General features: G+C 40.3%; 2 protein-coding genes across 2 annotated transcripts in view; one reads left to right on the plus strand and one right to left on the minus strand.

Moving 5' to 3' along the window:
* Positions 1-11,185, plus strand: part of wnk4a (WNK lysine deficient protein kinase 4a) — a 50,382-nt gene extending 39,197 nt beyond the window's left edge. The window contains exons 14-20 of the mRNA XM_079261421.1: positions 1,095-1,149; positions 2,721-3,556; positions 4,083-4,170; positions 6,953-7,559; positions 8,825-9,030; positions 9,120-9,214; positions 9,320-11,185. Of these exons, the coding sequence (XP_079117547.1) occupies positions 1,095-1,149; positions 2,721-3,556; positions 4,083-4,170; positions 6,953-7,559; positions 8,825-9,030; positions 9,120-9,214; positions 9,320-9,322 (1,890 nt within the window). The 3' untranslated portion in view covers positions 9,323-11,185. The remainder of the gene's footprint in view (positions 1-1,094; positions 1,150-2,720; positions 3,557-4,082; positions 4,171-6,952; positions 7,560-8,824; positions 9,031-9,119; positions 9,215-9,319) is intronic.
* Positions 11,186-11,245: 60 nt separating this feature from the next.
* The window catches only part of coa3a (cytochrome C oxidase assembly factor 3a), a 2,601-nt gene continuing 605 nt past the window's right edge, over positions 11,246-13,241 (minus strand). Inside the window, exon 2 of the mRNA XM_079261432.1 lies at positions 11,246-11,490. Coding sequence (XP_079117558.1) covers positions 11,387-11,490 — 104 coding nt within the window. The 3' untranslated portion in view covers positions 11,246-11,386. The remainder of the gene's footprint in view (positions 11,491-13,241) is intronic.

Consider the following 13,241-nt stretch of genomic DNA (forward strand, 5'->3'; position numbering starts at 1 on the left):
AGCAAAGTCAACAGTTGTATCTTTGCTGCAGGTAAACCGTTTGCAGTCTTCACTGCATTATTTTAGCACCGTAACATGTTAACATTTCCTAATAAGCAGTAAAACCAAAACACAGTTAAGGCTCAAACGTCATCTGAAAGGTTTAATGGCAAAAAATCCCAACATTTGAGAACAGTAATTGTCAATTCACTCATTAGGTTACATAATCTGGGATCTGATGATGTGTTTACAAAGTCTTGTGCCAGTTTATTTAGTAGATGTTGAGACATTTCCAGAGCAGTGAATGTCTTTGCCTGTTGGTGGCTTTTGTAGGAAACAGGAGACAGTCATTAGAATTCACCATCTGGGAATTGAATTCTGTGAAAAAGTTTTAATAGCAATTCATCAAAAAGTTGTTGAGGCAGACCGATGGGCTCACTGACAGACCTCCGCCAGCATCCCCAGGGCCAGAAAGTCTTAGTTCCTTCACAGCTCTGCTGGATTAGAAAGCCAAGTTACAGGATTTCAAAAACTTGCTAAAAATGACTTCATGTTGTGAAATAAAAGGAGTGATAGTTATAATAGCAGAATAATAACATGAGATTTAATGTGGAAATGACACAAGTTCCTCATAGCCTTCTTAGTATCAGCAGAATAAAACAAAATCCTGAACTGTCCATCAAGTTACACACGTGTGAAATCAGGTGTTGGGGTCATATACATCACCTAGTGGTTTAGAGGCCTGCTTAAGGGATCAGCACGGGGATTTGACATGTCACAGGCAGCTTACAAAGAGCTTCTACACAGCTTGTGGAAATGGCTTTATTAGTAATGTAGTTCCGATAAAGCACTGTTAAATCACAAATGTTGCTTTACCAAATAAGGATTTGGAATTTAAAATATAAAGGAGTCGTCCGATCAAAGACGCAACAGGGAACAGGATACGTTGTTATTTCTAAATGATGATTCACTCCTCTGCAGCAGTTTTTAAGTGACTCACGAGGACCTTGATAGAAAGTCTGAACGCTTCTGATGGATTCTGCTCAACAGCATCGATCATTGGCATTTTGTCCATTTAGGAAAAGAATTACAGATTTTTTAAAATTTTTTTACAGCCTAATCTACACAGTCAGACCATGCCTCGAACACACTCGTCCTCCTCTCTGCCTGGTAAGTCTCTTGTGTTGTCTCATTAACTTCATCCAGTCATTAAAATGAATTAAAGCACCCACATCTTTTCCTCTTTTATTAATATAAAGCATTAAGCAACACAGAGTCCTTGCATTGCATTAATTAATCTTTCTCAGCATGTGTATTAACTTTTTGCATCTGTTTTTGACTGCATGCTCATTGTGTTTGTGTGTGTGTGATCATATATGAATGGAGTCCACTCATGCATGTGTGTCTTGTCTTAGACTACAGTGTGGCTAACCCAAATGTAGGGGTGCGTGGCTCTTCCCCATGCACCACTGGCGAGATCTTCAGTGCAGACATTACTTCACCTGGGCGACCTTTAATGCGCTCCCAGTCTTTCCACAACGCCCCAGGTAAACAGCCATCCAACTCTCCCTCTGGTGCCCACGTGAAGAGGCCTTGCATTGTTTACTGTTTCAGCACGCTGAAAAAATTCTTACAGTCCTTTTTGGCAAAGAAGAAGTCAAAGCAAAGCTCAGCTACCTCATAAGCACCCCCCACCTCCCCTCCTCAGGGTCCATTCTTAGTATTGTTCCGACATTTGCATGGCGCCATCCGCCATCCCCACACCTCAAAGCCCTCGTCTGTGTCTGCCTTGCTGCAGGGCCTCTGGGGTAATTACCTCACCTGAAGGGCGCTTTTTGGCTTTTAGGAAGCCGTGAATGCTGTCTCTGTGAAGCATGAGGTTTTCTCCATTGCTGCGATAGTCAGCAACATCTGTTTGCCAGCACAAACTCCTGCATAATTTCCAAGAATCTCTCCTCCCTGCCTCGAAGTCTCCCTACCCACAGCAGAAGCATTTGAAGTCAGTTTAATAGCACCATATCCTTCTTTTGCCCCCCCCCAGTTTGGCCCCAATTTGAACATCCTTATCCCCTTTCATCCTGTTTCCCCATCCTCTGCTAAAAGTCCGTATGCACATTTGCTTTCGCACCGCTCCTCACCATCACAGTGTTGCCTGACTTGTGTTTTCATCAGCGTGGAAAAAGTAGAGGCTGGTTTGCATCATCAGCAAGGGGAGGTGTGGTTTTTTTTTTAACTGTGGAGCCATTGTCGATGCGACCCTAAAACATTCCCTCAGGAACGATGTCGAAATCCCGACTTCTTTAATCTCACAATCAGACCCAAAACGTTCTGTACACACACACACACACACACACACACACGTGTGTTTAATTTAAACTCCTCTAAAAGGCGATCCGTAAAAGCCTCACTTGCTCCACTGATGCTAAATCCCTCACAGCCGTGTAAACCCGGCATGTAAATGTTCTGGCTTACCAGGGCAATTATAGTCGGATGCTGCTTTAAACAAAACGTCTTTGTTCATCATGGAGTCCTATTATTTGAAAATACAGGAAAGATTTATGTAGCAGATGATGTGTATTTTGGCAGGAGACTGAAAGAGGAGGGATTTGACACTCTGTTCAATGTTCCACTCAAACTGTACAAAATAACACTTTAGATTTTAACTTTATGTTCGTTTAGTTTATGGCTTGACTTTAGAAAGTCAAAACTGTTTTTATGTTGTTGTTTTTTTTGTCTTCCAGGTTCTCCCCACCATTATCAGCAACAACATAATCCTGCATCTCTTCTGCCCCATCATCAGCACTACCACTTGCCCTACATGGGTCACACTCACTTTCCCTTCCCATACCCAGGTTCTCCAGCATCCCCAAAGCCAGCGGGGTTCCATCCTCCCCTCACACGTGTAGCCAGTAACCCAACTTTCCCTACTGTTCCGTCCCCGACCCCGAACTCCCCGAGCCCTCTGAGTGAGACCCCAAGCCCAAGCAAGGAAAATGTCACCATGCCCCCATCTGCCCCTCAGCATCCCAACATGTGGCCCCCCCACACTCAGCCCTTATTCTCTTTGGCGAATGTAATCTCCATGGCCATGAGCATGGCTCAGTCTTTCATCCCTCCTGCAAGCCTCGCTACTCAAGGGATGCCCTCCTATCCAGGCTTCCACCGCCATGTAACAGGTCACATGACCCCTCAGTCCGGCTACCCTTCCGTCTATCCACAGCATTACCAGACTCCACTAATGGAGGCCCCTTACCCATCAGCGGGCATCCCAGTTCAGAATATCCTCAGCCCAGAGCATGCACCTCAAGTGGACGGGGTCGGCTTTCACCAGAGCGGTTTCCCACCATGGCCGCACCCCGTCTATCAGCCTTCCATGACTTCCACTCCTCCACAGACGACTCTGGAGCCTTTGCAGCAGGTTGGACTCTCCAACTCGCCCATCCTGATCCAGGACCACAGTTATGTGGCACCATACCCGGCCCAAGTTCCTTCCCAGGCTAATGTTAGATCTGAAATTTGCAAATCAAGTTCTTCATCAGATCTTTCCCCGTCGCCCCCAGTGAGCCCTGATAGCACTGTGAGTGATGATTAATTACTCTATTCTCTCAGATTAAAGACTTATTATTTTGTAAAAAATGAGCTGATTATTCAGCTCATCCATCTGCAGAAAATTATTTTGGAGCTTTGATTCCCTGCTGAACAATCCCTGGTAAAAGTTGTCCTGACATGAAGCTAATATGTGGAACTTAAATGGATGTATCTTTGAAAGCATGGATTGGATATGATCAGCTTTTCTAAGTAATAATGGAGACCAATCGAACTATTTGATCATTTTTTGACATTTTACAGAATTGCAAATTCAGAGATCATTAATTGGTTAGAGACACACTGTTTCTGGATTTTATATTTAATTCAGAAATCTGCTGATTTTGATTACTGTCTTTTTCTTTTAGCTTAAATTTTTATTCCAGTGTGTAGCATGGCTCTGATTTAAAATATTTTATATGAGTGGACGTTTTGTTTATTTTCTGTGAAACAAAAATGCTGCTTTCAATCTGGCCAATGAAGTAAATATATGTACAATATGTTTCCATCCTCTGCAGTTATCATCCTTTAACAGCCAATCCAGCCCAGCTGGACCTGAAATGAACACCAGCAGCCCGAAAGTGAAAGCATCTTCCCCAGAATCTGGTAAGAAAGTCTACATTTGTGCTCCCGTTCCTAAAACAGACTTCTCCATCATAAAGTAGACCTGGAAAATGACGTGCTGAATGATGTTTGTGTTTGCACCCCAAACAAACCGACACGCGTGAACGCACACAAATGCACCTTTAGACATTTATTAACCTTTTTTTTTTTCTAATAAATTTTTACATATTTATACAAAAAACACCTTGATGTGTCTGGTACAGAGAATTTGCTTTTTCTGAACTGCTTTCAGCTCTTTCTGAGTCCCTCTATGGACATTATCACCTACTAATGGTGCCCCAATAGCTGTTGCGTAAGTCCCCGTCTGAGTGCAATGTTCCATTCAGTGTGAACACAAATGTAGGTGTGATTGTAGCCCCACCCTCTGGGAACGACCAATCAGCAAGCGGCTGGGCTCATTAATGGCTTCTCCTCCCATGTCCACACCTCTCAGTATTTATACCGTCCTCAGAATCCCACATTCAACAGAGCCCCTCTGTTTCTGCGGGCACGGACTCAAGCACTTTGTGCTCGCTGTAAGAAGGACACTCAGTGGGCAAACTGAGGCACTGCACAGCTCCAAACCACCTAATGCTCTGCAGATGTGGGCAGAAACTCAACACTATGTGTTTAAATGTGAGCCCTGTTTTTATCGTGATAGGTTAATAGAGAAGTAGAAAAGAGAAACAACTTGGTGTAATGGGAGAACAAATGTGTGAAGAATAAATCAGGAGGGACTTGGTCATGATGACTTACTGGAAAACAGACTGAATCATTCATCAGTGATTGTCTCCTAAATATCTGTGAATTGACCCTGATTGCTTTATTCATGACTGGTTCCTGATGAACGGAGCGGCATAAAACTACTCACAACTCATTTGTTTCTAATCACATGTAGGCTTAGTAAAGGTTTTGAGGTTTTTTATCTGATTAGTTTCATTTTTTTGTCTCTGCACACATGAACCGAAGGACCACACCAGATGCTCCGTACTGAATCAGTGGTTTCTCTGTCTGATTAAATGCTGTAAGAAAAGTGTTTACTTGTGAGTTTTCTATGAATAATGATGATGCATCACAGATGAAAAGCAAATTGTACAGATTTAATCAGTTAATAAAGATTAACTACAACTAGAAACCGTCAGTTTAGATAATAGTTATTTATTAAGTGTCTATTAAATACCTAAATACTGATAATTATGTGTGAAGCACCACTTGGTTTGAAAAAGAGGCATTCGGTAATTAGTATAATCCATAAAAAAGAGACTGTATTTAGAGTCTGGAACCAGGCAATTTGCACCCAATACAATAGAAAACTAATTATAACTGATGAGCCTCTGCTTTGTAAGTGTGCTGTATAACTCGAGGTGCAGAAACAAAGTTTGACGAAGACACTTTGCTACTTTTAAGCTAGTCTCCAGTTGGTTCAGATATAATCAGCCACTATTCCTAATATTCTTAAATAATCATTACACATGATCCCACATTAAAAAAACCCACCGGATTGGGTGTTGGACTGGCAGCCAACAATGGAAAAGAGCAGATGAACCTGCACACTAAAGAGCTTCTGCATGGGACTTTATTTGCAGTCCTGACAGGTAGTGCTCCAGGCTGTTGTTCTTAGTTACTGTTTACAGTCTACTAACATATAAACATACAAAAATATATGGAAATTTTAATAATATACATATCAGTAGCCATATAATGGTCCAGTTCCAACCCCAGTATTAGTAAATAGAAGAAATAACATCTTCTATAAAAGAACCAACTTACAAAAGTTGCCCTTTAATACCAATTAGAGGAGGTGATTTGTCTGTTTTATCATCTAAAATGCAGAAAAACAAAATGTAGAGCGTCAGAGATGAGCAATGAAAAGAGGTATCCTGCTATATTATGTATAAACAATGAATTTATGTTAAATATACCTATTTTAGACAACCTGTCAGTCCAAATCCAACCCCTTTAGGGGATAAGTTACCAAGTAATTTAAAAAGAAAACAAAAGTTTTAATAGCAAAATATTTTTAATAGAGAATAATTTTAACCACCCCCTCACTGTGGATGTTGCGACCTCTTTATCTCAGACCAAAAATGTTGTGATTTTGTTTTGTAAACACTTTTTTTCCACATAGTTCCTCATTGTACTGCAGAGTTCAGCATTATAGGTGTTAACAGGATGGACTGTTTTGCCCACATTTTCCAATCAGTTCTGTTCGCAGTCAATTCTTTATTTACAAAACAGTTCTCCAATAAGAAGTCTACTTCGTCGTCTTTCGTCCATTTTAAAGCTTTCCTGATGTCTTTGTTCCTTGTTGCTCATTTAAGCAAATAGAAAAATATGATTTACTCACTTGATTCATCTCATTACCTATTAACTCATGCTGTACAATCAGTCACGTCATTCTTCATTTTTCTCTTTAATAGTTAACGATTTCCTTCCATAATAGCTGAACAGATGAAAAACAGTTTGCTGTGATCATTAAAGCTCCTACACCTACAGAAGGAAACGTTGACTTTAGGCATCTAAAGCTTAAGTGGAAACTTTCACACCTGCTGTAAGAGTTTACCAGAAAACACAGGAGATCTTTATGTAACCGAGTGATTGAGAGAACGTGAGCTTTTGTTTAGGAATGATGGCATTACAGAGTTATCACTTGAAAAAAATACAGTTAAACAGATATTTTATAAATACGCTGAAAGTAAATAGATATTATAACTGACATCATTATATAATATATTTTACATCAATGCTAAAATGCCTTTTATTTCTGTTTCCGTCTACTTTGCAGGAGTTAAGTCAACGTCAGTGACCGTTGGGCGATTTCAGGTGACACCCAGCACGGACGTCCCTGAGCCTGCTGCACCTCCTGCACCTCCTGCACCTCCTGCACCGCACAGCGACAGCAACCAGTCAGAGAGCAGCACAGAGGAGCAGGGGGAGTCGGAGACAAGCCTGGGCACCTCCCTCACCATGTCCCCTCCTCATCCACATCCCCGCAAAGGATCCAACCCCCAGGACGTTGACGGCAAGCCGGGGTGGGCCGTTAACCAGGAGCAGCAGCGTCAACAGAACAGAGACGTAGAGGGAGATGAAGATGAGGAAGAAGAGGGTCGGGAGGAGGTCACCGGGGAGCGGCAGAGGGTGAGGAAGAGAAGTCGGAGGAGGGCGTACAGCCTCAGCCTGATGGGGACGTCCGCGGACAGCGGGCTATCTCTGACTGCTGCTGAGATGGAGGGGAGGCTGTGGGACGGAGCGGCCGGCAGCCCGCAGTACGGCAACGCCCTTCACCATTTATGGACGATGACGTACAACCGCAGCGCTCCCTACCTGAGCATCGACGACTCGGACAGTGAGGATGAGGAGCTGATGGAAGAGTTTCAGGAGCTCAGAGAGAAGTGAGTGATCAAAGTGCAGTCGTTCCTTGCTGAACAGAGCGCAGAGTTAAAGGTGGGAAGTAGGAAGAAAAATGACTTTAACCAGATGCAACAGATGCAACACTGATGCTCAAAAGGATGCAATCAGCATCAACGCTTGTTGGAGCTAGTTGTGTTTTTTCCTCTTTCACAACCCTTTAGGTGTGTTTGGGGTCAGTCGAATATAATATAACAGATCAGTAATACATGATAATCTATAAATAATAAAAGCTCTTTTTTTCCCCAGTATGTTACTGTAAAGTATAAGTACATGATCAAAATATTTATATTTAATGAACTTCGTTTTGAGCAGCAGTTTCAACAGTACTTTGCCTCAGCTGATCATTTTAATGTGCGTTAAAACCAATAAATACATTTAATACCGCTGCTGTCAGGGATCATTATTCCACCTCTGCTTTAGAGTTCTAAGAACCAGCAGTTCTTCATCAATACAAATCTTATTCAACAAAGCTGAAAGGAACAGAAAAAGCAAAAATCTTGACATAATTTAGACTAAAAGAATAAACTAGTTATTTGAATTGTTAAAGAAAAGGCTTCTGTCTGTCTAGTCCAGATCAGTCCTCGAGCTCTACTCTCCTGCAACTTCTAGATGCTTCCCTTCTCCAACACACCTGAATCAAATGAATGGCTTGTTACCAAGCCTCTGCAGATCTGAATTATATGCATTTTAGGAAATTAAGCCATTTAATCCAGGTGTGTTGGAGAACAGATTAAGTTAAAAGTTGCAGGATAGTAGATCTCAAGAACCAAACCTGGGTACTCCTGGTTTAGTCAGCACAACCTTTATGCTGTTTTACTTTTTATTGTATTGTTTTCATTTAAAGCCATACATATTCTTGGTGTTTTTATGCATAATAAATGAGTATATCTCTACAACCAAAGGGTCTATTTGAGTCATAGTAAAGGAAACACTTGTTAGATTAGTTAAAAATCAGTCAATATGCAACTGGTTAATTAATTACAACGGCTCATTGCACAAATGCAGCGTTTCAGACACTTCCAGGATGAATACGAACATCTCTTTGCAGCTGTAGCTTTAACCTTCTATCGAGTAAATTATATGAACATTATCACTGCAAATTTCAACTATGATAAAGCGAAGCAGAACAAAGTTAGTTTTAGCACAGTAAGTTTAGTCCATTTGGAGATCTCCTGTTTTAAAAGGTGAATTCTCTCCAAGTATGACTTAACTCTGACTCACATTTGTTCCATTTTTCTGTTATCAGACATCTGACGGAGGTTCAGGCCCTGCAGGCCGCCCAGAAGAGAGAGATTGAGGAGCTGTATGAGAGGATGGGGAAGGCTCCCCCACCAGGAATTGTCTCGCCTGCTGCTGTGCTGTCCAGCCGGCAGCGCCGCCTGTCCAAAGGGAACGGCTTCCCATCATCACGCCGGAACAGCCTGCAACGCGTGGACATGTTGCCACTCCAAGGTAACAAAGAAATCATCTCTCCTGTTCTGATCAAATGTGTAGCAGATCTTTGTCTGACTGGATTTTTATGTCGCAAACTATTTTCTAAGGCATCATTAGGAGAAACTCTCTGGGCGGCAGCAGCAGCGGCTCGCAGGATAAATCCAGCAAAGGCGTCACCTTTGCCACCGGCATCAGTAGAATGGTGAGTGCACACTGTAATGTGGAAACTTTCTCAGCCCTTCTTATCAAACTGAACATAAAACACGTTCCTCTTCATCCTTTTTTCCATCCTGTTTCACTTTTCTAGTAAAACTCTCAGCCAAGCACGCTGTATATCTGGACTACCTCATCTCTAAGTGACTGCAAGTGGTCAAAACCCTCCTGCAGGTGGATGGCTTTCGGCAAACTGCTCCCCTCTTCATCAGCGGTCGCTCACCTCGTATGTAATCGAAACAGTCTTCAGTGGGGCCGGACTAGCGGCAGACGTCCAGTTTCCAGCCCAATGACGGCTGAAACGCAGAGATCCGAGCGGCCTGCTTCATGTTAAAAGTGACATTTTTCCTCTCTTGTAAATAAACTGTCCAAACCAAACGGTTCAGACGCAGCAAACTCGCCACGGTTCCCTGCAAAAATCTCTGTGAAATGTTTTCCTCTGAGCAATGCTTCGACGCAGTCAAGTGATGGTACAACGTGCTGCAGAATTGTGTCACTTTACCATTAAATTGACCCAGAATTTCTTATTTGTCCTGATGCTGTTAATCAATCTTAGCACAGCAATGTGAACCAGAGTGATGCTTAAAAGCTTTTTATTTACAGACGATGTCGACCTAAATTACTGTTGCTTCATCGTGACGTCAGCTGCTGACTGCACAGTGAATTTATTCCCATTCAGTAGAGCTGTGATTGTTGCCTTCTGGGGCCTGATAGGCGACAACTCCGATGCATTTTCCATTTTTGTCAACTGTCTTTGGCTGATTTAGCGAACTGATAGAACAACACACACTCCAATCCTATATTGCATCATAAAACAGTGCACAGATGTGACACTTTAGAGAAAAACATGATCAGTACAGATTATTTTTTACCATTTTACTGGTGTAAAATAGGAGGAAAAAAAACACTTGCATCATATTTATGAGTTTTAAAAACCCACTTATATTTTAGACTACTGGCTTTTCCTGTTCACTGTACATGTGTATATAACTGAATACATTCATGTTTACAAGCTATGAGTACACTAAATATTTCTGCCACCTTAATTCAGTTTAAAGTACTTGTCGCTTGTTCCATAGATCAAGCACCTTGTGCACTTTAGTAAATCTGTTTTAGTTCTCATTTGTTGTTAAAACTCTTCACTTAAGGAGCAGTTTTTCTGTTATGGGTCCAGAAGGGAGGTATATTATGCTCCTTTTTTTTTTTTTTTTTTTTTTGTTGGATTACAGTAATGATCTGTTCCCCAACAGATCTGATCATATTTAGTTGGGTGTAGAGGAAGCTGTGAATCTTTAGCTGTTGCCTTATTAAATATTCACTGTGCACGCTGAATATCCTGGCGGTCAAACTCCTGTAATGTTGTATTCAAAGAAAAAGTCACAGCTTGAAATTGTTCATGTAAATATATAATTATATTGCTTTCTGAAGCTGCTGTCCTGCCAAGATGAATCTGTGCCTTTCCCTTACAATGTCTTACTTTATATTTTTACTCAAGGTTATGTGGTTAGATCAGATTCCATATATTAAATTTTGACTAAAAATAAAAAGCAAATGTAAATACTATGGCTCTTTTTGTCCCTTCTACTTGTTGCTGTGTACATTTACATACATAAATCAGAACCTTTAAAGACTGTACATCATATAGAATCCAATACATGGGATTTTTTTTTTATTATATAAATCAACATTTCATAAGCATAAATATTAGATTTCACCAAGTTACTTTGTGCATCTTCTGCTCAGTGTTACAAGCATTCGCTTTTGTTGAAGGCCACTGTAGATCTGAAGTCAGAAGCTGACTGCTTGTGTACATTTCCCTTACATCACATGATAAGAGCTGGAAATCTCAAGTTAGAAGGTGGTAACTGAGCTCCAGTTTGGGCCTTTAGTTTAGCCATGTTGAGGTCAGTGGATTAGTCCGTTCCAATGAGAGGAAACTTATTATAGGTATAATAGGAGAATACACATCAACAGAAAAACCACACAATCCCCCCCCCCCCCCCCCCCCCCCTTCCCTATAATCAAGACAAAAAAAAGTCCACTTCTATCTTAAGATAGAAAACAGCAGTCAGCCGTGGAATTAGGATCAGTGGCATCATCAGTCCCCTCCTGGTTGAGTGGAGGATAAACACACAGTCCATCAACAGGTGGCACACCTGCCTCAGTTGGCACCAGTACTTGGTCCCTGCTGTCTCGCTCGCTTGGCCTCCTCATCGATCTCATCCATGATCCGTTCCTGGGAGACTGAAAAAAATGTGTAGCCGTCTGATTTGGCAGCAAATGGTCAAGGCAAATATTTGAAAACAGGAGGGAAAAATACACTTTACATGCCAAAGGAGTGATGCGTGCAGCTTACCGTAACGACAGAGACAAAAATGTACAACTATATTATAGAAAAACCTACTTTGTGATGACATTCTGTTTTTATGATTCCATATGTTATTAAACCTCAGTGTCGTTTTGAAATATATAGTGATTTGAAGCTGATTTGTTATACATTACTCTGATTCCCACTACTCATAATTATACTAGAAATGGTACAATATAAGCTCAATTTGGACAGGAAAAAATACTAAAAATATACTGATAGAATAAAATCTCAATGAGAATCAAAGCTAAATGCAAAACACAAATAAATACACAATAAGGCCCATTTACTCCCTTCAGAGCAGTAAAAAAAATATATGATAGTTAAATCATGATAAAAGACAGATAATTCATTTTGTTGGATTTCTGCACCTTCTTCACAAAATTTTTCAACTCCAATAGTACTGACTTCTCCATGCAGAAGTGGTAGAGTATAAGTACACGTAACAACTTAAATTCAGATTATTTCTCTCTACAGGAAAGAAGAATGATTAGTTATAAAATTATTTTTTCTGTGAACACTACCCTGCACTTCTGCTTCTTTTTATGTATTATTATTCTTACTGTTCAGCACTTTGTTGGTACTTACTATTTTATAGTACTTTATAAATAAAGTTGGCCTGGCTTTTAGCCCTTTAGGAGAAAAGGGTTACAAATGGGAAGAAAATGACATTTTTATATGACGTCTTTATTTTTTCCTTTGACAAAATAATTTGTCAGGGATATTTAACATAATGACTTATAGGTTAAAATTCTTATAGTGTAATCTTTTGCTTTCTGGTATGTATTGGGGGGCAGAAAACACAAGATTTTGAGAAACCTTCTTGCCATACAATGATGCCAAATATGTCAGAAATTGTATGTATGTATAAAAAATTAATATGACACATAGACAAGTGACCCTCACGCATAGTTTTTGGTTTTACAAAATTTCTGAATTCACTCGAAGAAACACGTTTTAACAAAAAGCTGGAAGAAGATCACAATTACCACTAATCTAATCTCTTACGTGACACAGCGGTTTAATAATTTTGGGGCTTTATTCTGTTTTCTGACACATCTGGACTGCTGGTAGATGTACTGAAACACCCGAGATTCCCTTAAGTTCAAAATTGTGTTGTAATAAATGTGGAAGGTATTTTTGTATTTTCTCACTGTTTTTCTTTAAAAGGCAAGAAGCTTCTCAACATGATTAATGTATTATTACTGAAATCGCTAGTTATTTTATTAATTACTCCAATGAAGTCCAGAAAAGGCAGATGTGTTTCTGGATATTGTAGGTTTCACTCTTTGAGTGGGTGTTTAATTAAAAACGTACCTGGACCCATGCAATGATTTAAATGATTCCCAGTTTATTTCAATTTATTTCAGCAGGTGCCATTTATAAGTTGTCCTCACTTCTCTGATATATTTTAATATTATGCACTGATAATGTACACTGTACCGTAATATCTCAATTATTTTAGTCTGTAATTATATGTTGGCCAAAGTTTTTTTTTGTATAATGAAATTTTTACTATGAGATGTCAAGTTGTGGTTTAATAATCTGTAACTTACTTTCATTTTGTAGTACTAACACTAATGCATTTTCAACATGACAAGAAACTACAGAAGCGTAGGGACAGTAGGAAGGCACCATCACTCACTTA

Source organism: Telmatherina bonti (assembly GCF_933228915.1).
Source record: "Telmatherina bonti genome assembly, chromosome: 21".
Taxonomy (NCBI): Eukaryota; Metazoa; Chordata; class Actinopteri; order Atheriniformes; family Telmatherinidae; genus Telmatherina; species Telmatherina bonti.